Below are 26073 nucleotides of genomic sequence, written 5' to 3' on the forward strand. Positions count from 1 at the left end.
ACTGGACTGGCAGCAACCACCTGCATCTGGATGTCACCAAGACCAGAGAGATGGTGATAGACTTCTGGAGGAAGAGGACTCTTCTACCTCCACTGAATAACCTTGGGAAGGAGGTGGAGGTTGTTGAGACCTACAAGTACCTGGAAGGGACCATGGACCACAGACTGGACTGGAAATCCAACACAGATGCTGTGTACAGGAAGGAGACCAGCAGCTTTACTTCTGGAGATGGCTCAGATGCTTCAGTGTCTGCAGCAAATAGCTGGAGATCTTTTACCAGCCTGTCGTCTCCAGTGAGCTTTTCTTTGCTGCTGTGTGCTGGGGAAGCAGCATTGGAGCAGCAACATCAGCAGCCTGAACAACCTTAGAAAGAAGGCTGGAACTGTGGTGGAGAGGAGGTGCTGAACAAACTGGTCTCCATCATGGAGAACCCCAACCTTCCTCTCCACCACACACTGGTCAGACAGCGGAGCTCCTTCTCTACTCTCTACCAGACTGAGACAGAGTCACCTCTGGCAGACAGGGAACAGCCTGGATAGTCAACCGGTTCTACCTGCTGCTTTTCTTTACTTACCATTTTATTCTTCTCTGGGTTTGCATATTGTTTATTGCATCTGTTTGTTTTTGCACATCCTTATTTAAAATGTATATTTTATTTTCATACTTATTATCTTTTACTCTGTTGATTTATATATTTTGTTCTATTTTTATGTAGATCTCTATGTTTTGTTTGCGCTCTCGTGTTTGTCATTGCTTGCCTCAATGCAAAATCTATCTGTCTGTCTGTCTGTCTGTCTGTCTGTCTATCTATCTATCTATCTATCTATCTATCTATCTATCTATCTATCTATCTATCTATCTATCTATCTATCTATCTGTCTGTCTGTCTGTCTGTCTGTCTGTCTGTCTGTCTGTCTATATATGCAAACAATGTATCTGCAGGTATGAGTTGAAAAAACTCAGGTTGAATCAGAGGAAACATCTGACTCTCTTTGTCTTGGATGTCATGAGGTTGGTCCTTGTGGTCCTGAGAGTTTGGGGTTAAACAAACGTTGGCTGGCTTTGATATTGCTGTGTATGTCTGTGTATGAGCAAGCATTTTCCACTACATCATTACAAGCCAAGTGACCCTCAGAGAAAGAAAGCTGTGTTTGTATGTGTGCTCATAAGCAGGCGGTTTGGAGGCTGGAAGAATAACACACAAGGACCACAGAACAAAACCACCTTAATTAACACTGTAAGCACTTATCTTTAATCTTCATCCCCAGGTGCCATTTGTTTTGGAAATATGGCTATTGCCATGATGGAGCCAACGCTGCCGATCTGGATGATGGAGACCATGTGTGCCAGGAAATGGCAGCTAGGTATTTACAAAGCCCTGAACAACACAAAGAGAACACACATGACATACACCACATGTAAACATGCATGCAAAGAGGAAGTCCTGCACTAACACATGCATGACCAGATGCATGAAGTCAGAGTCCTGGGATTTATTCATTATGTCTCTAAGTAGGAAAAATTATTCTTTAGGTAAAATACAAGGATCTAGATAAAACCATTGTGGCAAAAAAAAAAAAACAACTAAAAAACAACAACAACATCAACAACAAAAATCATAACTGTTTTATATAAAATAAGCAAACGATATCTTGATTGGCTGTTTGGATATGATGGCTACATGCAACACACCCATAAACCAGGAAAAATTTTAATACATAAATTCACATATATGTTTAAAATAGCATATATATATATTGAAGTTTGGGATTTTTTCCACAACCTGTTAAAATTACATCAGAAGATGTTCTATCCCTTTGCCTATCAGTTTTTTTTTTTTTTTTCCTTAATGGGACTGATATAAATGTACACTTCTAATTGTTATTTCTGTCCTTTTGTAAATGTACTATGCATGTCATTAGAAATAAGTTATATACTCTGAGTGCAACTATGTCAAGGATTTGTTGTCTTAATAAAAGTTCAAAAAAAAAAAAAATTACATCAGAAGGAGTTTGTTCAAAAATCCACTTTTAAAGAAAGGCAGAAAACACCAGAGACTGAGTAGAATTGACAATTCTTTGTTTAGCTAGCAAAAAGAAAGCAATACATATCTCTTAAGAGGAGGTCTGTCTTAGCATTAGCTGCTGGGCTCTAGTACAGAAGTGCAGAGTCCTCAGGTTCAGCCAGAAAGACCCGCCTACCTAAGTTATCCTCCTCATTTTTATACTGATACAATGCATGTGGCTATGTGCGTGCATGTTGTGCACATTCATGCGAATGTGTTTTTTTGCAAGGTGTGTTGCTCCTCTTCGTCACTTTTTCTTTCCAGGCTATTTCTCCCACAGTCAGGCGTCCTCTTTGGGTGAGATCTGTAAAACAATTTTGATCCTCCCCATTTTCTGCATATTTCTCTATCACACTGTCTAAATTATCTTCTCGGTGGCTTCTCCCTTGCTGTTCACCCAGAACAGTTTCAAGGTCCCTTGTTTTTTTTCCCAGTATAGTGAATGTTGGATTCAGTAACCCTGTATGAGTTTGTGTCCTGCTTATGTGAATACACTGTCTGTAAGCTATGTTAATAATTAAGCTGTTTCACCTCAGCAGCACTATAATAATGTAGCTCTATTAATTAAAAGCAGAGCCTAATAAATGTCACTAGAATACAAGGATAAATTGTAAATGAGTAAATGAATCAAAATGTTTATAAAAATATTTACAACAATATATATATATATATATATACTTTAGGTTTAATGGAAAAATGTGTCCAAGCTTTTGACTTCTAGTTTATGTCGATGTAGACATTAAAAGTAAACCATATGACGTTATTCTTTCCAACTTTCTTTGCTTTGCTATTATTGCTTTGTTATTACTTTTCCCCTGCATGCTGTTGTATATGAAGTCTGGGTCAGATAAAAAGAATGAGAGGAGAACAGGATATTGGAGTGTCACATGCTGGCAGGTAGAAAGCAGTCTTCATTACTGACAATGTACAGCAGCTCAGTGATGAGGCGCTGATAAAAATCTGCTTATCTTACAAATCCTTCCCACACTTTTATTCTCTCTTCTCTTACTGTTCAGGCATCGCTTTCTTACCAGCATCCATCTCCTACCTTATTGGAACCAACATCTTCGGCACATTGGCACACAAGATGGGGAGGTAGGGAGGGAAATTATCCTTATCTTCCTGGTCCTGTTGTCCCACTGTGGATGTGGTATCTGTTTCCGCTCCTGTAAATGAATTTTCAGGGGGTTTAGATGTGTGTGGCTGGCCTTCTCGAAGCCTGGATGATTCAGGGTACTGATAAGTTCAGAAGGAACGCGCCTTCCCTCTGAATGGAAAGTCTTTTTGTTGTTGTCATCAACTGCAACTTTATTAACTAAGATCACAAACTAAACCCTTTTATTGTTAGAAAAAGTTCATTTACAAGGTTTACCAGGATAAACTGTCAACTATTAAAAAAAGGTTGTTAAAACTTTTGGAAATGCTGTTTTAATGCTACGAAATTACTTAAAACCAGCATAAAACTTTTTTGAATCCTGATTAAAATCAAAGTAAGAACAAGTTTTCCCAAGACCTTTAAAAGAGGTAGTTTAGAAATGTTTCAAATGGTTGTGGTGGAGCATCAGAGGAGAAAGTATGAGAGCAGCTATGCACAATACCACAGAAGCAGCACAGAGATGGTTGTGGCTGAAGAGAGGAGCGTGGTAGCATGGTAAACTGGTAATGTGATAACGTGGTAGCATGGTAATCTGGTAGTGTGGTAACATAGTTGCATGGTAGCATGGTAGCGTTGTAGCATGGTAACCTGGTAGTGTGGTAACGTAGTTGCATGGTAGCATGGTAGCATCGTAGCATGGTAACCTGGTAGTGTGATAACATGGTAGCATCGTAGCATGGTAACCTGGTAGTGTGATAACATGGTAGCGTTGTAGCATGGTAATCTGGTAGTGTGGTAACGTAGTTGCATGGTGGCATGGTAGCATAGTTGCATGGTGCCATGATGGCATGGTAGTGTGGTAGCATGGTAGTATGGTAACCTAGTAGCAAGATAACTTAATAGCATGGTTGCATGGTAGCATAGTAGTGTGTTAACCTAATAGCATGGTAGCATGGTGGCCTGGTAGTGTGGTAGTGTGGTAGCATGAAAGCCTGGTAGCATGGTGGTGTGGTAGCCTTGTAGTGTGGTAGCATAGTAACATGGTAAACTGGTAGCATGATAAAATGGTAGTCTTATAACATGGTAGTATGGTAGCCTGGTAGTGTGGTAGCAGAGTAGTGTGTTAGCAGAGTAGCATGGTAGCATGGTAGTGTGGTACCCTTGTAGCGTGGTAGCATAGTAGCATGGTAAACTGGTAGCATGGTAGCTTCATAAGCTTCATAACATGGTAGCTTCATAACATGGTAGCGTGGTAGCATGGCAGCTGAGTAGCGTGGTAGCTTGGAAGCATGGTAACATGGTGGTGTGGTACTGTGGTACCATGGTAGCCATCTGGTAACAAGCTGGGGCCTGATCTGCCCTAGGTGGGGTGCCTAGAAGAGGAGTGTATGATTTTGAATGATCCGAAATACTCAATTTAATTCAGTTTATTGCAGTTTTATTTATAAAGCACTAATTTACAACAAAGTTATCTCAAGTCACTTTACAAATACAGTCCAATTCAATTCAATTCAATTTATTGTCCAGTTCTAATCCATTCTATGATCCGTATTAGTCCAATTTGTAATGACTGTGTTCATATAAGCCAATTCATGAAAGTAATTATGCAGCTATGTCAGTGAATCCAGGAGCATCACTGCTGATATGTTAGATAAAGGTGCTCAGCACTTCACCGTCTTCATCCAGGATGTCTGACCTAAACAATGATTCTCACTGATATATTTATAATATTGTTGCACACCTTATTTGATCATTTTCTATCCAAATATTATCCCAACTGTAAGGATTTAAAGGAATAATTGACTTGAATCATCAGACAAATTCCTTTAACTTCATGCTGGGATGATTAAAGATGATTGGAATGTAAGTGTTTTAACTTCTTTTCTCTCTTCCAGATGGCTTTGTGCTCTCATTGGGATGGTGGTTGTTGGATTCAGTGTGATATGTGTAAGTATGATAGAGCTGCAACATTAGTGTGATTCAGATGTTAATCTGTGGAAAAGTGGATCAGCTGTAGGTTACTAAACATTAAAACAGCTGAAATTCTCCTGTTTAACAGATCTGGTCTTAAGTTTATTTACACTCATCTTGGTCACACATTTCATGGCAATGCTGTGCTTCCAGTGACTCATATAAACTGTGGGAGGATGTAACATTGTCTTTGGCTATGTCTTTGAAAAAGCTAAGGAAAACAATTTGCTTCTCAAGTTTCTATGTTTTTTTGTTTTTTTAAAGATTTTCTGAAACCTTTTATGTAAAACACAAACGCAGGACAATATAAAAATATTTGTGCAAAACACATTCATATTGTCCAAGTCATTTCCCCGTGGTCATGCAAAGCAGGATATTTGACGTGAAGTACATCTCATTAGCTTTATATTATTAGATTTTCATCTTTGTTTATCTTCATCAGTCCTTAAGCATACTGTATGAGTAGATCTATAATATGGAGCTCTGTGTGTATCATCTGTCCCAGCAGTAAGCTGACCTCTATCACCATGTGTGAACTTTATGGTAAAATTAAATAAAAGCATTAAAATTGGCTAAATACTTTGTCTGCTTTAGGTGCCATTTGCCAGCGACATCTATGGCCTGATTCTTCCAAATTTTGGAGTTGGTTTTGCTATCGGTAAGTCTGGTAAACTAATGTTTTCTGCTATGTGTGTGCAGTATTACCATTAATGATACCTGTGTGTTGCAGGCATGGTGGATTCCTCAATGATGCCTATAATGGGATATTTGGTGGACCTGCGACACGTGTCTGTTTATGGCAGTGTTTATGCCATTGCTGATGTAGCTTTCTGCATGGGATTTGCTTTAGGTAAGCAGAAACCAAAGACACAAAACCTGTTTAGTTACAGATCATAACATTCAAGTAGGAAGTGAATATGAACAGATCAGGTAGGTATTCAGACACAGTCCTGCAGTGGTTTTTCACATTTAACTGGCAAGACTTTCTCTCTTTAGATCAATGATGGGAGTAACGCCATTAAAATAAATACCTTTACTTTTTCCAGTAACGGGTAATCAAACTAATTACTCTTTCCACTGTTACAACGTTGTTACTGTAGATAAAACATTACTGACAGCGTGTTACTATTGTAAGATGAGATTCATTTTTGTTTTGTGGTGAACATATGTTCGGACCATATTGTGCTATTGCTACAGTGGAGGGGAGGCGGAGTGATACGGCTGAAACTAGAGAATACTATCAATGTAGAAGATGTTGTGCCGTGTTGTGCTGTGACCAGGTGCAAACTAAGTGGGTCCACACCATTTATCGTAGCATTTTCACTCTAAGAGCCTGACGTGACATATTTGTTACATACAGTTTCTGAGACATTTTGCTTCAATTTATGGTATAAACTTTGCTCAAAATCCTGTTGAACACAATCTGATACTTGTCTTCTGTCCCCTAATAGATACCCAGAAGCAGAAAACCACATTATAATATTTTTAATATATCACATGGTAGATATCCCCCCAAAAAAATACAAATTTTTTTGTTACATTTTGTTAAAGGGCCGAAAGAAAAACCTCATATTAAAAAAATTTGGACTTTTCTTAACATTTCTTCATGGGTCGGGCCTTAAAGGGTTAAACTGGGTGATTAGTCGGATCCAACAGGGTGAAGAGAATAACATCTATAGACTTACTTTTACTAATTCTGACCAGTGTCATTGACATAAATGAGATGCTAACTGCTCACTTTCGCGACCACTTCAATCATTTTGTGATCTTGAGGAAACAAAGCTTGTTATCATGTCATAATTAGTTGCAATATGTTTTTTTTTTTATCTCAGGTATTTTTAATGGCAATAGAAAATGTAATTTATCATGTGAAAACCAGCTTTGTGATCTGGAGATAACAGCATCAAAAGTAAAAAATTGCACAGATGACTGCTCTTGGCTTCTGTGCGCTGTCCATTGCATGTATATGTGTCCTGCACAGTTCTGCTTCCAAAAGGGTCACATGACATACTCACTCAAGTCTATAGAAACCAATTAGCTGATGACTGCTTGGGCTGAGCATGTATTTATGTAGTGGAGTAAACAAAAAAAAAATTACCACTAATAATTTATCTTGTCAGAGCTAAACTATGATGCCAAATGCTGCCTTCAGCCATATCAACAGCCTGATCTATCATTTCCTGTTGCAGGTCCATCCATTGGAGGATCCATAGCTGAGAGCATTGGCTTCCCGTGGTTGATGACCATCATTGGAATCGTGGATATTTTCTTTGCTCCTCTCTGCATCTTCCTCAGGAATCCACCAGGACAAGAAGAGAAAATTGTAAGATTGATAACACTTGTGAAGACAATAAACCACATCTTCCATATGCACACATAAACATGGAGGCTCGGGCAGGAAAGCTGATCAAATATACTGCCTGGCCAAAGAAAAGGTTGCCACCAGGATTTATCAAAGTAAATAGGTAGAAGCTTCCTATTGGATCATTCCTACAGGGTGATTGTCTTTCAGCTGCAACAAGTTATTTAACCCTCACTGATGCAATGAGCAGCTTCTCATTTCCTAAAAAAAAACATGTACAAAAGATGTTAGTCTGTTGCAGAAGGGTCAGATCATTGGCATCAAGCAGATAAAATATCTAAGGAGATGCAGAAACTACTAAAACTGGGTTTAAAACTGTCCAACCATTATTTGACTGGAATCGCCTTCCAGGAAGAAGTGTGGTCAGTAAAACTCAGGGCAACTCCCGATGGACTGGGCCTTAAGTGGCCTGATACACCTGCTTTTAAAAGAAAAGAAAGTCACAATGTTCTACATCGGTTCAGCTAATCAGCCTGCCTGGTGTTGGCATCCACCCACAGACTAAACCATTAGTTCTTATCAGCTGTCACTTAAAGGCTAATGCCATTTGGTAAGTAGCCTGATCAAGATTTTTTAAGATTAATCAACGAGAGCAATGCAAACGGAAGCGGAGAGGAAGAGGAACAAGGTTGTGATATTTTCAGTCCACACTCGCAGCCGCAACAGACTGGTTAATAAATGTGTGATACAGGTAAGATGGCTGGAAGCAAGCAGCAGATTTATATCTGAGCACCACATGATGAGCACTAGTTAAAATTTTTTACTAATCTTTTTATGTAGCTGTAATAATGACCCCGGTACTACTTCCTGTAATAATGACCCCAGTACTACTTCCTGTAATAATGACCCCAGTACTACTTGCTTTAATAATGACCCCACTACTACTTGCTGTAATAATGACCCCGGTACTACTTTCTGTAATAATGACCCCTGTACTACTTCCTTTAATAATGACCCCGGTTCTACTTCCTGTAATAATGACCCCAGTACTACTTCCTGTTATAATGACCCCAGTACTACTTCCTTTAATAATGACCCCGGTACTACTTCCTGTAATAATGACCCCGGTACTACTTCCTGTAATAATGACCCCAGTACTACTTCCTTTAATAATGACCCCGGTTCTACTTCCTGTAATAATGACCCCAGTACTACTTCCTGTTATAATGACCCCAGTACTACTTCCTTTAATAATGACCCCGGTACTACTTCCTGTAATAATGACCCCAGTACTACTTCCTGTAATAATGACCCCAGTACTACTTCCTTTAATAATGACCCCACTACTACTTGCTGTAATAATGACCCCGGTACTACTTTCTGTAATAATGACCCCTGTACTACTTCCTTTAATAATGACCCCAGTACTACTTGCTGTAATAATGACCCCGGTACTACTTTCTGTAATAATGACCCCTGTACTACTTCCTTTAATAATGACCCCAGTACTACTTGCTGTAATAATGACCCCAGTACTACTTTCTGTAATAATGACCCCAGTACTACTTCCTGTAATAATGACCCCAGTACTACTTTCTGTAATAATGACCCCAGTACTACGTGCTGTAATAATGACCCCGGTACTACTTTCTGTAATAATGACCCCTGTACTACTTCCTGTAATAATGACCCCTGTACTACTTCCTGTAATAATGACCCCAGTACTACTTCCTGTAATAATGACCCTGGTACTACTTCCTGTAATAATGACCCCACTACTACTTCCTGTAATAATGACCCCACTACTACTTCCTGTAATAATGACCCCGGTACTACTTTCTGTAATAATGACCCCTGTACTACATCATCTAATAATGACCCCTGTACTACTTCCTGTAATAATGACCTCTGTACTACTTCCTGTAATAATAATCCCGGTACTACTTCCTGTAATGATGACCCCGGTACTACTTGCTGTAATAATGACCCCACTACTACTTCCTGTAATAATGACCCCACTACTACTTCCTGTAATAATGACCCCTGTACTACTTGCTGTAATAATGACCCCTGTACTACTTCCTGTAATAATGACCCCAGTACTACTTGCTTTAATAAGGACCCCTGTACTAATTCCTGTAATAATGACCCCTGTACTACTTCCTGTAATAATGACCCCTGTACTACGTCCTGTAATAAGGACCCCGGTACTGCTTCCTGTAATAATGACCCCAGTACTACTTCCTTTAATAATGACCCCAGTACTACTTGCTGTAATAATGACCCCGGTACTACTTTCTGTAATAATGACCCCTGTACTACTTCCTGTAATAATGACCCCAGTACTACTTTCGGTAATAATGACCCCAGTTCTACTTCCTTTAATAATGACCCAAGTACTACTTGCTGTAATAATGACCCCGGTACTACTTTCTGTAATAATGACCCCTGTACTACTTCCTGTAATAATGACCCCAGTACTACGTGCTGTAATAATGACCCCTGTACTACTTGCTGTAATAATGACCCCTGTACTACTTCATGTAATAATGACCCCAGTACTACTTGCTTTAATAATGACCCCTGTACTACTTCCTGTAATAATGACCCCTGTACTACTTCCTGTAATAATGACCCCTGTACTACTTCCTGTAATAATAATCCCGGTACTACTTCCTGTAATAATGACCCCGGTACTACTTGCTGTAATAATGACCCCAGTACTACTTCCTGTAATAATGACCCTGGTACTACTTCCTGTAATAATGACCCCGGTACTACTTCCTGTAATAATGACCCCTGTACTACTTGCTGTAATAATGACCCCTGTACTACTTCCTGTAATAATGACCCCTGTACTACTTCCTGTAATAATGACCCCTGTACTACTTCCTGTAATAATAATCCCGGTACTACTTCCTGTAATAATGACCCCAGTACTACTTCCTGTAATAATGACCCTGGTACTACTTCCTGTAATAATGACCCCACTACTACTTCCTGTAATAATGATCCCGGTACTACTTCCTGTAATAATGACCCCAGTACTACTTCCTGTCATAATGACCCCTGTACTACTTGCTGTAATAATGACCCCTGTACTACTTCATGTAATAATGACCCCAGTACTACTTGCTTTAATAATGACCCCTGTACTACTTCCTGTAATAATGACCCCTGTACTACTTCCTGTAATAATGACCCCTGTACTACTTCCTGTAATAATAATCCCGGTACTACTTCCTGTAATAATGACCCCGGTACTACTTGCTGTAATAATGACACCAGTACTACTTCTTGTAATAATGACCCTGGTACTACTTCCTGTAATAATGACCCCTGTACTACTTCCTGTAATAATGACCCCACTACTACTTCCTGTAATAATGACCCCGGTACTACTTCCTGTAATAATGACCCCGGTACTACTTCCTGTAATAATGACCCCGGTACTACTTGCTGTAATAATGACCCCAGTACTACTTCCTGTAATAATGACCCTGGTACTACTTCCTGTAATAATGACCCCAGTACTACTTTCGGTAATAATGACCCCAGTTCTACTTCCTTTAATAATGACCCAAGTACTACTTGCTGTAATAATGACCCCGGTACTACTTTCTGTAATAATGACCCCTGTACTACTTCCTGTAATAATGACCCCAGTACTACGTGCTGTAATAATGACCCCTGTACTACTTGCTGTAATAATGACCCCTGTACTACTTCATGTAATAATGACCCCAGTACTACTTGCTTTAATAATGACCCCTGTACTACTTCCTGTAATAATGACCCCTGTACTACTTCCTGTAATAATGACCCCTGTACTACTTCCTGTAATAATAATCCCGGTACTACTTCCTGTAATAATGACCCCGGTACTACTTGCTGTAATAATGACCCCAGTACTACTTCCTGTAATAATGACCCTGGTACTACTTCCTGTAATAATGACCCCTGTACTACTTCCTGTAATAATGACCCCACTACTACTTCCTGTAATAATGACCCCGGTACTACTTCCTTTAATAATGACTCCGGTACTACTTCCTGTAATAATGACCCCTGTACTACTTCCTGTAATAATGACCCCTGTACTACTTCCTGTAATAATAATCCCGGTACTACTTCCTGTAATAATGACCCCAGTACTACTTCCTGTAATAATGACCCTGGTACTACTTCCTGTAATAATGACCCCACTACTACTTCCTGTAATAATGATCCCGGTACTACTTCCTGTAATAATGACCCCAGTACTACTTCCTGTAATAATGACCCCTGTACTACTTGCTGTAATAATGACCCCTGTACTACTTCATGTAATAATGACCCCAGTACTACTTGCTTTAATAATGACCCCTGTACTACTTCCTGTAATAATGACCCCTGTACTACTTCCTGTAATAATGACCCCTGTACTACTTCCTGTAATAATAATCCCGGTACTACTTCCTGTAATAATGACCCCGGTACTACTTGCTGTAATAATGACCCCAGTACTACTTCCTGTAATAATGACCCTGGTACTACTTCCTGTAATAATGACCCCTGTACTACTTCCTGTAATAATGACCCCTGTACTACTTGCTGTAATAATGAGCCCAGTACTACTTGATGTAATAATGACCCCTGTACTACTTCCTGTAATAATGATCCCTGTACTACTTCCTGTAATAATGACCCCTGTACTAATGCTGCAATAATGACCCCTGTACTACTTCCTGTAATAATGACCCCTGTACTACTTCCTGTAATAATAATCCCGGTACTACTTCCTGTAATAATGACCCCAGTACTACTTCCTGTAATAATGACCCTGGTACTACTTCCTGTAATAATGACCCCACTACTACTTCCTGTAATAATGATCCCGGTACTACTTCCTGTAATAATGACCCCAGTACTACTTCCTGTAATAATGACCCCTGTACTACTTGCTGTAATAATGACCCCTGTACTACTTCATGTAATAATGACCCCAGTACTACTTGCTTTAATAATGACCCCTGTACTACTTCCTGTAATAATGACCCCTGTACTACTTCCTGTAATAATGACCCCTGTACTACTTCCTGTAATAATAATCCCGGTACTACTTCCTGTAATAATGACCCCGGTACTACTTGCTGTAATAATGACCCCAGTACTACTTCCTGTAATAATGACCCTGGTACTACTTCCTGTAATAATGACCCCTGTACTACTTCCTGTAATAATGACCCCTGTACTACTTGCTGTAATAATGAGCCCAGTACTACTTGATGTAATAATGACCCCTGTACTACTTCCTGTAATAATGATCCCTGTACTACTTCCTGTAATAATGACCCCTGTACTAATGCTGCAATAATGACCCCTGTACTACTTCCTGTAATAATGACCCCGATACTACTTCCTGTAATAATGACCCCAGTACTACCTTTAATAATGACCCCGGTACTACTTGATGTGATGATGACCCCGGTACTACTTGCTATAATAATGACACCGGTACTACTTGATGTAATGATGACCCCGGTACTACTGCTCTAATGACGACCCCAGAACTACGTCCTATAACAATGACCCCGGTACTACTTGATGTAATAATAACCCCGATACTACTGCTGTAATGACGACCCCAGAACTACATGATGTAATCATGACCCCAGTACTACTTGCTGTAATAATGACCCCGGTACTACTTCCTGTAATAATGACCCCTGTACTACTTCCTGTAATAATGACCCCAGTACTACTTGCTGTAATAATGACCCCTGTACAACTTCCTGTAATAATGACCCCAGTACTACTTGCTGTAATAATGACCCCGGTACTACTTGATGTAATGATGACCCCGGAATTACTGCTGTAATGACAACCCCAAACTACTTCCTATAATAATGACCCCGGTACTACTTGATGTAATAATGACCCCAGTACTACTTGATGTAATGATGACCCCGGTACTACTGCTGTAATAATGACCCCGGTACTACTTCCTGTAATAATGACCCCTGTACTACTTCCTGTAATAATGACCCCTGTACTACTTGCTGTAATAATGACCCCTGTACTACTTCCTGTAATAATGACCCCGGTACTACTTGATGTAATGATGACCCCGGTACTACTTCCTGTAATAATGACCCCAGTACTACTTGCTGTAATGATGACCTCGGTACTACTTGCTATAAAAATGACCCCAGTACTACTTGATGTAATAATGACCCCGGTACTACTTCCTGTAATAATGACCCCGGAACTACTTGATGTAATAATGACCCTGGTAGTACTTGATGTAATAATGACCCCTGTACTACTTCCTGTAATAATGATCCCTGTACTACTTCCTGTAATAATGACCCCTGTACTAATGCTGCAATAATAACCCCTGTACTACTTCCTGTAATAATGACCCCGATACTACTTCCTGTAATAATGACCCCAGTACTACCTTTAATAATGACCCCGGTACTACTTGATGTGATGATGACCCCGGTACTACTTGCTATAATAATGACACCGGTACTACTTGATGTAATGATGACCCCGGTACTACTGCTGTAATGACGACCCCAGAACTACGTCCTATAACAATGACCCCGGTACTACTTGATGTAATAATAACCCCGATACTACTGCTGTAATGACGACCCCAGAACTACATGATGTAATAATGACCCCGGTACTACTTGATGTAATAATGACCCCGGTACAACTTCCTGTAATAATGACCCCAGTACTACTTGCTCTAATGATGACCCCGGTACTACTTGATGTAATGATGACCCCGGAACTACTGCTGTAATGACAACCCCAAACTACTTCCTATAATAATGACCCCGGTACTACTTCCTGTAATAATGACCCCAGTACTACTTGATGTAATGATGACCCCAGTACTACTGCTGTAATAATGACCCCGGTACTACTTCCTGTAATAATGACCCCTGTACTACTTCCTGTAATAATGACCCCTGTACTACTTCCTGTAATAAATGACCCCTGTACTATTTCCTGTAATAATAATCCCGGTACTACTTCCTGTAATAATGACCCCGGTACTACTTGTTGTAATAATGACCCATGTACTACTTCCTGTAATAACGACCCCAGTACTACTTGCTGTAATAATGACCCCGGTACTACTTCCTGTAATAATGACCCCTGTACTACTTCCTGTAATAATGACCCCAGTACTACTTGCTGTAATAATGACCCCTGTACAACTTCCTGTAATAATGACCGCGGTACTACTTGCTGTAATAATGACCCCGGTACTACTTGATGTAATGATGACCCCGGAATTACTGCTGTAATGACAACCCCAAACTACTTCCTATAATAATGACCCCGGTACTACTCGATGTAATAATGACCCCAGTACTACTTGATGTAATGATGACCCCGGTACTACTGCTGTAATAATGACCCCGGTACTACTTCCTGTAATAATGACCCCTGTACTACTTCCTGTAATAATGACCCCTGTACTACTTGCTGTAATAATGACCCCTGTACTACTTCCTGTAATAATAATCCCGGTACTACTTGCTGTAATAATGACCCCGGTACTACTTCCTGTAATAATGACCCCTGTACTACTTCCTGTAATAACGACCCCAGTACTACTTGCTGTAATAATGACCCCGGTACTACTTCCTGTAATAATGACCCCTGTACTACTTGCTGTAATAATGATCCCTGTACTACTTCCTGTAATAATGACCCCAGTACTACTTCCTGTAATAATCATCCCGGTACTACTTGATGTGATGATGACCCCGGTACTACTTGCTGTAATAATGACCCCAGTACTACTTCCTGTAATAATGACCCCGGTACTACTTCCTGTAATAATGACCCCACTACTACTTCCTGTAATAATGACCCCGGTACTACTTGATGTAATGATGACCCCGGTACTACTTCCTGTAATAATGACCCCAGTACTACTTGCTGTAATGATGACCTCGGTACTACTTGCTATAAAAATGACCCCAGTACTACTTGATGTAATAATGACCCCGGTACTACTTCCTGTAATAATGACCCCGGAACTACTTGATGTAATAATGACCCTGGTAGTACTTTATGTAATGATGACCCCGGTACTACTGCTGTAATGACGACCCCAGTACTACTTGCTGTAATAATGACTCCGGCAGTATTTGCTGTAATTATGACCCCGGTACTTCATTCTCTTGCTGCTGTGGTTTGTTGCCGTATATCTCCTATTAGCAGAAACATAAAGTTACTGGTTATTCCAACCTCAGATGTAAAGTAGGTCCTATACAGACTTTCTTGGTATCAGAGACAAAAAATTAGTAAATATAATGTTTGTGTTAAGCTGACAGGTGAATGTCGGATATGTCGGATGCTTCGTTTGTACACAGGTCCACATCTGTCCACATGAATCCACATCTGTCCTTGTCCAACTCAGTAACAGCTGTAACCTGTGCCAGTGATGGACTTTTGATTAGTTCAGGTTAAAGGCTAATGGCAGCTTGTTATTCTTGATGGTTAAATGTTGATGTTGGACGTTTTAGTTAGCAACTCCATATGGAGTGTGTGTTTGTGGATGTGTTTCTGTTTCCACAACATACCTTATTTTACTGCATGAAATATTTGGTGGGTCCTGCTGGACCAAACCTACTTTATGGATAATGCAGCAAACAGAGCAGTGCTGAGCCTGGATGAACATGAATTTCCCATAATGAACATAACGTTCCTGTGATGGATGTGATGTTCCTGTGATGGATGTGATGTTCCTGTGATGGATATGACGTACCCGTGATGGACATAACGTTCCCGTGATGGACATGAAATTTCCATGATGGAGGTGATGTTCCTGTGATGGACGTGATGTTCCTGTGATGGACATGACATACCCATGATTGACATGACGTTCCAGTGATGGACATGACATTCCCGTGATGGACATGACGTTCCAATGATGGACATGAAGTTTCTGTGATGGACATAAGGTTCCTGTGATGGGCATGACATACCAGTGATGGACATGACGTCCCCATGATGGACATGATGTAGTTCTGATGGATATGACGTCCCATGATGGACATGAAGTTACTGTGAAGAACATAACATTCCTGTGATGTACATGATGTTTCCTTGATGGACGTGACGTTCCCGTGATGGACATGACGTTCCCGTGATGGACATGACGTTCCAGTGATTGCCATGACATTCCAGTGATGGATATTACGTTCCCGTGATGGACATGACGTACCCGTGATGGACATGACGTTCCTGGGATTGACATGACGTTCCCGTGATGGACATGACGTTCACGTGATGAAGATGAAGTTTCTTTGATGGACCTGACGTTCCTGTGATGGACATGACATTCCTGCGATGGACATGACGTTCCCATGATGGACATGACGTTCCCGTGATGGACATGAAGTACCCGTGACGGACATGACGTTCCTGTGATGGACATGACGTTTCCGTGAGGGACATGACATTCCCGTGATGAACATGATGTTCCCGTGATGGACATGACGTTCCCGTGACGGACATGACGTGTCCATGATGAACATGATGTTCCCGTGATGGACATGACGTTCCCGTGACGGACATGACGTGTCCGTGATGAACATGATGTTCCCGTGATGGATATGACGTTCCCTTGATGGACATAACATTTCTGTGATGGACATGACATTCCTGTGATGGACATGAAGTTTCCATGATGGACATGACGTTCCTGTGATGGACATGAAGTTTCCATTATGGATATGACGTTCCTTTGATGGACATGAAGTTTCTATGATGGATGTGACGTTTCCGTGATGGACATGACGTTCCTGTGATGGACATGAAGTTTCCATGATGGACGTGACGTTCCCGTGATGGACATGACGTTCCAGTGATTGCCATGACATTCCAGTGATGGACATGAAGTTTCCATGATGAACGTGACGTTCCCTTGATGGACATGACGTTCCTGTGATGGACATGAAGTTTCCATGATGAACGTGACGTTGCCGTGATGGACATGACGTTCCTGTGATGGATATGAAGTTTTCATGATGGACGTGACGTTCCAGTGATTGACATGACATTCCAGTGATGGACATGATGTTCCCGTGATGGACATGAAGTTTCCATGATGAACATGACGTTCCCGTGATGGACATGACGTTCCCGTGATGGACATGACGTTCCCGTGATGGACATGACGTTCCTGTGATGGACATGATGCTCCCGTGATGGACATGACGTTTCCTTGATGGACATGACGTTTCCTTGATGGACATAACGTTCTCAGCATTACGCGGGAGCAGGAGTACTCAGGTGGTTTCATCTCCACCTCCCTGGTCCGAGTTTAAAAAATGTTGATATTTTTGTCTCCATGACCGTGTTTGCTAATGTCTGAAACGGTATGAGGACACTGATGTTTAAAGCGGACGTACCTATTTATGTACATCAAGGATGCATAAGAGGGCCTTATAAGCAACTCTTTAAGCTACAATCTAACTTTTTCTGTCAGAATTACTTTTATTTATTTATTTTTTCACATACTTTAGTTTTTTTTTAGTCTGGTTTGATAACCTGATCCATTTAGAATTACATAAGCACTTTCCATCCCATCGATCATCCAACCAGAATAAAAATGCATCCCATTAACACCTCAGCTAATCTGATCGGCCTTTATATCTGATTCAGAAGGGTGATTTAAACTTTTCATGATCAGATCAACAGAGTAAAAAAAAATCATTCTAAAGGTTTCTCTGGTGGTTGTTGTTTCTGCACATGCTTTAACCACATGGGGGTTCGGTGATGTGAGGTGTTTCAGGGAAAACCGGTAGAATTGGACTGGCGGATACAATGTTTTTGTTGGAAACTGTAAAATAGTTCAGGATTAGTGAGTGATTGATACAAAAGGCTCAAAACAACAAGTTGTTTCTGAGAAAATCTGTTTCTGAATCGGTCCACATTGCACATGTTAGAAGCATTACGAATGTATTAATTCTATCCATCATGGAAATACAATCGATCACTTTACCCAGCGTCCATGTAAACACGTCATCTGGAATCTCTGATCAGAGGAGGCTCCCCATTGTTCCCCTCAGCTGTTAGCCGCCTGCCTTCTGATTGGACAGTTTGAGTCATTATGCAGTCATCCAAAAATCGTCATTTCAACTTCAGTTTTGCAGGCAGTTTTTCATGTTTTTTACAACCATGCAGATCTTTTTCTGGTAGCAAAACTTGATTTACAAAATGAAATTATTTTCAAACATTAATTTACAACTGTAAAATCCTTATGGCTTTTATTGAGTCCAAAGATTTGTCTCCCTCAGCATTCCTTCCTCTTTGAACCCATTGAGTTCTGTTTTTTACCCCTCAGTTCATCTCCTCTTCTATTTCCCACTATCTGTATTTTTATCTTTTTTTCTGGGTCATTTCATGAGTTTTCCACCAGAGCTACTGTGATCTATATGAGATCAACCCAGTTTAGAGAGCATGTTGGACATGAGTCAGTTGTAACAGGTCCATATTAAAAACTCAGTGTTTCTGTGTGTTTGATGTAATAACCAGTGTTAAAGTGATCATCTGACAGGGTAAGGGTATCATTAACATTCTGCTGTATATAACATATGCAGGTTTAATATGAAAGACCAAATATGTTGCTTTTTGTACATCTCATTTAAAGAAATGAGGAAAAATGTTTCAATATTAAACAAGTAAAATCTGTCTGTCTCTGTCTGAACAGGCAATCTTGATGGACACCAACTGCTCAATGAAGACCAGGTCCTATTCTACACAGGGGACGTATTACCAGGGTGAAAACATAGATCCAGACTATGACGAATATGATTAACTGGACACCACCCATGCAGGTTAACTCTTCAGAGGATCTATTTTGTTGTACAAAAAAAGAGAGAGAAAGAACACAAGAAAAAAAATCAATGAAATAAAAGCCAAGATATTTCCATGTGAATGTTCAGCGTTCAGTTGTCACTGTTCAGTGTTCTCTTTGCAGTTGTTCTGGAAAAAACCAGTTGTTCTTGATTTGTGGTTCCAAATGCATCGAGAGATATTTATAGCCAACAGCCTTATTCTATAGCGAGATGTGTCAAAAGCACTTTTTAAAAGCAGCAAGGTGCTGAACAGCGAGTATGTTTACCTGCTGGATCCTGAACACTCATCTGTCTCTGTTCATGTTTAACTTCTACCTGCTGTTCCTTCACTTCTGTCCAGAGTATTATTAGCAGAATTTAGTGTTTGGGTTGGTGAAATAATGGCTCACTGTGTGCAATTTTTCTTTTTTTAAATCCAGGAAGATTAATCCATCTAATTGCATTGATGCTTTTACATGTTCTGACTTTTGTTTTTTATTTTGATAGCACCACCAAGAAAGATTATTTAACACCTCTCATGGATGCTGATGTTCATAAACAAATAAAGAAAGCCAGCATCCTGTTTCTAGAAAATATATCAAACTCTGCTGCAGACAATTATACACAGTCTGTCACAATTACGTTGACTCTCTGCAGGCTTCTCAGCCAATTCTGTAAGACTATAAGTGTGGATATAACTATTTATACATTCTCAAAGTGCATTACGTTTGTTTTATGTCTTCTCTATCATAACAGGGTAATGTAAATGTAAATGGTTCATCACAGCTCATATATCTTCCTCTGTGTTAAACACTTCTGTTCTTCATTCCCTCAGAAGTCAAGACTGCCCAGATGGTTTGAAATGTGTCCATGAAGTGAATTTGTGTCAGTATACACTGAAATTTAACTTGAATTAAAATATAAACAATTTAATTTGTGTCTCTGAGAAGATGCAGTTATTGCTGTCATGTATTCCTGTATGTAGATTTTCCTTCTTACTGGGCTTTAATGGGCAAAACGACTCGTTCGTCAATCAAATAGTCAAAATATCTCTTTCATGTCTTTTGTTACACAAAAAGCAGAAACATAGCATTTAGTCTCCATGATGTATATATATATATATATATATATATGCCAGTTTATAGCTGCACATTGTTTATGACAGATCTGGCACATCATGGTCCTAATAACCACATTCCACATGGTGATCATTAGCACAGTAATATTAATGTGCATCCTGGTTTACTGCAACAAACTGAGTGAAATTTCTCTTTGTTGAAATAAGATAAAACTGTGGCTGTATTTATTAATAGTTCAAAAAAACCTTTAACCTCTTAAACTCACACTTTTGATCCTAAGGACAAAAATGTAACCTGTCAAAAACTGAGTAAAAATATTGTATATTATTATGGGTGGGACTTGAGCGAATTGATTGCAATTAATTACAAAAAATTAAATAAAATTTTAAAAAGTAAATCGTAGTTTGAATTCCAAATAACACAGAATGTTTGTCAACGCACAAGTTCCAGTATACTGATTAAATTGAGACAGAGCTCTGCTAAATCAGTGTTGCTAATCCATCTAGTGACTCTATTTCAAGGAAGTGACTAGCGACAAATCAAGAGACGTTTTTACCAGTCGATCTACTTTCCCACCGTCATCTATGGTCACTAACTGTGGATAGTGACCAAAAGAATGACACTGCAAATACAAGCGGCCGAAATGAGTGACCAGGCTCTCCCTTAGAGATAGGGTGAGAAGCTCGGTGATCTGGGAGGGGCTCAGAGTAGATTCGCTGCTCATCCACACCGAGAGGAGCCAGATGAAGTGGCTTGCGCATCTGGTTAGGATGCCTCCTGGACACCTCACTGGTGAGGTGTTCCAGGCATGTCCCACCGGGAGGAGGCTCTGAGAAAGACCTAGGACACGCCGGAAGGACTACATGTCTTGGCTGGGAACTCCTTTGGATCTCCCCCAGACGAACTGGTGAATGTGGCTGGGGAGAGGGAAGTCTGGGTTTCCTGCTTAAGCAGCTGCCCCTGCGACCCGACCCCGGATAAGCAGCAGAAGATGGATGGATGGGTGGATAAAATGCATTTTTCCAGACATTACTAGAGCTTGAGTTTGCAATATTAATTTCTATGTCTATCATTTAATTCAGTCATCCACTAAAATCCATTTAAATTAAAAAATGTTGCTTTTTGGGGCAAATATTGTTACAGGATTTAAACTGATTAATCAAGATTAACTAATTATAAAGCTAATCAATTAGATAAATGTTTAGTTAAGTTCCACCTCTAATAATATTTTTTCCACTTTAAAAGTCACTCTTATGAAACAAATGCAGCCTGAAATGTACATATCAAATAATAATTATAATTTGCTGTTTTTAACCCTTTAAAAGGCAAATATGGTTACAAAACTCAAACTACAAAACAGTTTTTATGGGAAAAAACAAGAAAATTCAAATATTTCTTATATAATACATTTAAATAAGTATTTGCTTATTAAAATGATTAGGTCTAGGGATAGGTCAATGGTTGGCAGCAACATTGATTTCCATGCATTTGTATTTTTTATACAGTGTTAAAAAAATCACATTTTTCATCCCAATGACAATGATAATATGTATTTAATATGCTAAAGTGTTTACCTGACCTTCAAATAATATTTTACAGACTAAAAAACAGGTTTTTGTTTTGGTACAGATCCCTGAAAAAGTAGAATGTGCTTATTTTAAGCTGTTTTTAAATTAAAGTGAGAATAATGGTGTAAAAATGAACATTTCCTCTAATATCGCTAATTCTATCCAATTACAACAAGTCAAAACGACTACATGTGGATTGTAGCTGGTAAAGGAAATTGGGGTGCCATCTCGGATCTACTAGGGACCAGTATATGGAACCGGTGTAAAGAGAAAAAGAGGTATAAATAAATAAATAAATGGTAGAAAAAGAAATGAGTGAGGTTGAGATGAAAGGGAGAGGTACAGAGGCAGAAGAGGAAAGAAAGAAAAAAAACAGAAGAAAAGACAAAGGAAGAGAAGGAGAAAAGGAAGATGGAAAAAGGTAAGAGATGGGGAGGAAGGATGCAGAAATAAGGAGAGTGTCAGGCAGAAGGATGGAAGGTTGGACTAAAAGACAGCACATGGGAGTAGGGTGGGGACAGGGACGAGAAAGGGTGAGATGGGGACAAGAAAGTGTGGGGACTGGGACAGGAAGGGGTAGGGACAGATAAGCGGCAGAAGATGGCATGGCAATGCATAGCATGGCATGAACCTTATTACATAGTATGACTCACCAAAGATGTGAAGGTCTACTTTTTATATTTTTGGCCTTTCTTGGCTGCTTCCATTAGTTTTATTTGAGAGTAATTTCCTGTACACGTCTGTGCACTCCAACGTGAAGATGACAGATTTGCAGCTCTGCCTCGACACTTTCCACACGGAGATGATTTCTCTCATTTCTCCATGCTGAGGTCATCTTTGAAAAGCTGCGTTCTGTATGCACTGCTGCAGGGAGAAGATGTAGGCCCTGACTTTCCTTGGGTTCACCAGGTGGGACGTCTTCTTTGGAAAATAGCTTCAGATACCGTTCCTCACTGTGGCAACCTTCCATTTCTGGGGAGCAGAGAATAGCTTCCACCATGCCATATTCCTCATAGAGTCCATCCATCCAGTCCATCGCAGCTGTGAGGCTGAGCTTTGATATTTTGCTGTAAATGCTGTTCACAGAGAAGTCATACCTTTCCGTCACAGATGTCTTTGCTTTTTCATAGAATTGATGAAATCAGCCTCACATTTATTTATCAAATCAGGAGTTACCTGTTGAAATCTGCTGTTCACAGCAAAGCCAAAAAAATAATAAAAATTATAATAAATTGTCCTTTAGACTACTCTCAAGTTTCCCTTTAAGTTCAGTCATCACTTTAAACACTTTAAACCTGTGTCTAGTAATTCCAGTGCTGTTTGTTACTCCATACCACTAGGGGGTGTAGTGAGAACTGAAACTATAGAAGAAAAGAGTAAGATGGTGGATGTGACACAGAGTGTGGAGTGTCTCATTAAAGAAACTTTGTTCAGCGTTGAGTAGTGTTATTTCTCAACAACACAACAATTTGGCGATGAGAGAATCTCCATTTTTCCTTCTTTTTAACGGAATTTTGCTACTGACTGAACATGGCTGCAAACGTACATCTACAGTGTTTTTACCGTGTCCTGGAAACCAGCACTGCCCTTCGACATGTGGATGCGTGTGTTCAACAACTATTTGCTTGTTATTAATGTATCTGGAAATGCCTGGCCTGACGCCCGTAAGAGAGCAACCTTATTCCACTGCTTAGGAACTGAGGGACAACGGATTTTCTACTTTTTAGCAGATATGGGGGACACTTTTACTTCAGCTGTTACTGCTCTAGAGAAGCACTTTTCACCCAGAGTTAACTTGGCTGTGGAACGACGCACTTTCAGGAAGTGAAGACAGGCATGACACGAGACTGTTGTATAGTATGTAGCCGCGTTACGCAACCTTGCTTCCAAATGTGGATTCGAAGATAAAACAGATTAAATGATCCTTGATCAGCTAATCGAACATGTCACTAGCTCTAGCATAAGAGAGACTTTTGCTCGAACCAAATCTGACGCTAGATAAAGCTATTACACTTGCAATTCAAATGGAATCAGCAGCTCAACAAGCTAAAGCAATAGCTGCAGATGACAGTGCTCCAGTCCAAGCTGTGCAGCCTCATCTACACCCTGCTAAAAACAAGCACAAATGAAATACTAGTCAGTGTAGCTCTCCAGCTGCTTCCAAGCCTGCCCAGAACTGCTTTAGGTGTGGCTCAAAAAAACATCTTGCTAACTTTTACAAATGTCCTGCTGCTAAGGTTACATGTAAATCATGCCACAAAGTTGGAAACTTTGCTCGTGTTTGCCATTCATCCAAGTCCTGAACGGTCCGTGAAGTACATCACCTGACCTTACTGAGCTATATCTTACAGATTCTTTGCATGCACCTAAGAAACTACAATGTGGGATTAAAATCAGTACGCCTGCTTGCCCTGCTAAAGACATTGAACTGATCATAGATACAGACTCTGCAGTATCTATCTTGCCTCATCACATCTACTCAAATTTCTTCAGCGATGCACTACTGTGCCCTCCAGAACTTCAGTTATTAATATACACAAGGAAGAAAATTTCTGTAACAGGCTGTTTACGTGCCACAGTGACTAGAGATACTGTAACCACCTCAGCTACTTTCTTTGTCGTAAAAAAGGGTACATCTTTACCTGGACGAGGCCTGATGGAAGCCTTAAACATTTGCATTGAAGGCAAAAATGTTCTTTCTCCACATGAGGTTCCTCCTGCACCTGTGATGACCACAGACTCATCACCTCCACCTTGCATCCCAGCTGCTCCTGAGATCGGCTTTGCACGTGCCTTTGTGCATAAAGGGACAATGGACCCTTTAGTCAAACCTGTTCGCTAGAAACTAGGACGTCTGCCATTTGCTGTGAAAGTTTCTGTATCCGCAGAATTAGCCCACTTAGAAAAGGCAAATGTCATTGAAAGGATCAATGCTTCACCCTGGGTTTCACCCATTGTAGAACTGTAAGGAGCAACTCAGACCTGATGGTGTGCATCCAAATCTAACTGGATGCAGATTATTTGCTGCACACTTGTGTCATGCTGTTGGGATGGCAAACCCAAAACATGAGTATACCGATAAGAGCGAAGGACACATCAAGCAGCAGAGAGGCGATCAACCCCAGCTTTCCCCCCTCACTAGACCCTCTTCTCCACATCACCCAAAGTCCTCAAAGGATGTTTCTATCCCGGACCAGACCCCAGAGACCACCATTTACCAAGAAATACAGGGCTCCCCCTCCTCTTAGATCATCTGTCCTGGCAGAGCAGGGCATGGGAGGAAGGAGGAGGTTCAGGGAGCAGCAGCAGAATTCACAACAAAGATAACATGCCATGATGATCAGGGTCCTTGCTATAGGATTCCATGTTAGTAAAATTAGGAACATGGTCAACTTGTGGGGTGAATGGATCTGATCTGTTAACTGTACCTTGTATAACTCAGAATACAACAGAGACCAGTGTAAACTTCATAAAGCTGCTGTACTTAATGTTAGATCTCTGTCCAACAAGTCATTGTTAGTTAATGACTTCATCATTTCTCACAGTTTAGATTTTCTTTTTCTGACAGAAACATGGTTAACAGAAGACACAGGTGCTACAGTTCTTAATGAAACAGCACCCCCTCATTTTAGTTTTATGAATAAATGTGGAACCGGGAGGAAAGGGGGAGGAGAAGCTGCCTTATTTAAAGATTCATTCCAGTGTAAAGAAATTTCATTTGCTGATTTTACTTCTTTTGAATATCTTGGTTTTATTTTAAGGGGCATTCCTAAAATCCTATTTCTAATCATCTACAGACGTCCAGGACACTGTGTAAATTTTATTGATGAATTTTCTGAATTATTGTCAGTTGTCTCTACTGATTTTAACCATTTCATCATAACTGGGGATTTTAACATTCACATAGATAACATGACGGATGGTAATGTCAAGGAATTTTCTTCCATATTAGATGTTTGGTTTGTGGCAACATGTAAAAGAACCGACCCACATTCGAGGTCACATTCTGGACCTGGTTATTTCAAAGTGTGTTGATATTTCTTCTGTTGTGGTCACTGACTTGGCCTTGTCTGACCATTTTTGTATTTTGTTTGATTTACTGATCACTCAGAATGTCCAACCAACCTGCTCCTCGGT

General features: G+C 40.1%; 1 protein-coding gene across 1 annotated transcript in view; it reads left to right on the forward strand.

Annotated features, from left to right (window-relative positions):
* Positions 1–20222, forward strand: part of slc18a2 (solute carrier family 18 member 2) — a 54168-nt gene extending 33946 nt beyond the window's left edge. Inside the window, exons 10-16 of the mRNA XM_042011199.1 lie at positions 1269–1364; positions 3082–3160; positions 5057–5108; positions 5727–5790; positions 5863–5982; positions 7322–7455; positions 19163–20222. Coding sequence (XP_041867133.1) covers positions 1269–1364; positions 3082–3160; positions 5057–5108; positions 5727–5790; positions 5863–5982; positions 7322–7455; positions 19163–19270 — 653 coding nt within the window. The 3' untranslated portion in view covers positions 19271–20222. The remainder of the gene's footprint in view (positions 1–1268; positions 1365–3081; positions 3161–5056; positions 5109–5726; positions 5791–5862; positions 5983–7321; positions 7456–19162) is intronic.
* The last annotated feature ends 5851 nt before the right edge of the window (positions 20223–26073 follow it).

This window comes from Melanotaenia boesemani, chromosome 16, assembly GCF_017639745.1.
Source record: "Melanotaenia boesemani isolate fMelBoe1 chromosome 16, fMelBoe1.pri, whole genome shotgun sequence".
NCBI classification, from domain to species: Eukaryota; Metazoa; Chordata; class Actinopteri; order Atheriniformes; family Melanotaeniidae; genus Melanotaenia; species Melanotaenia boesemani.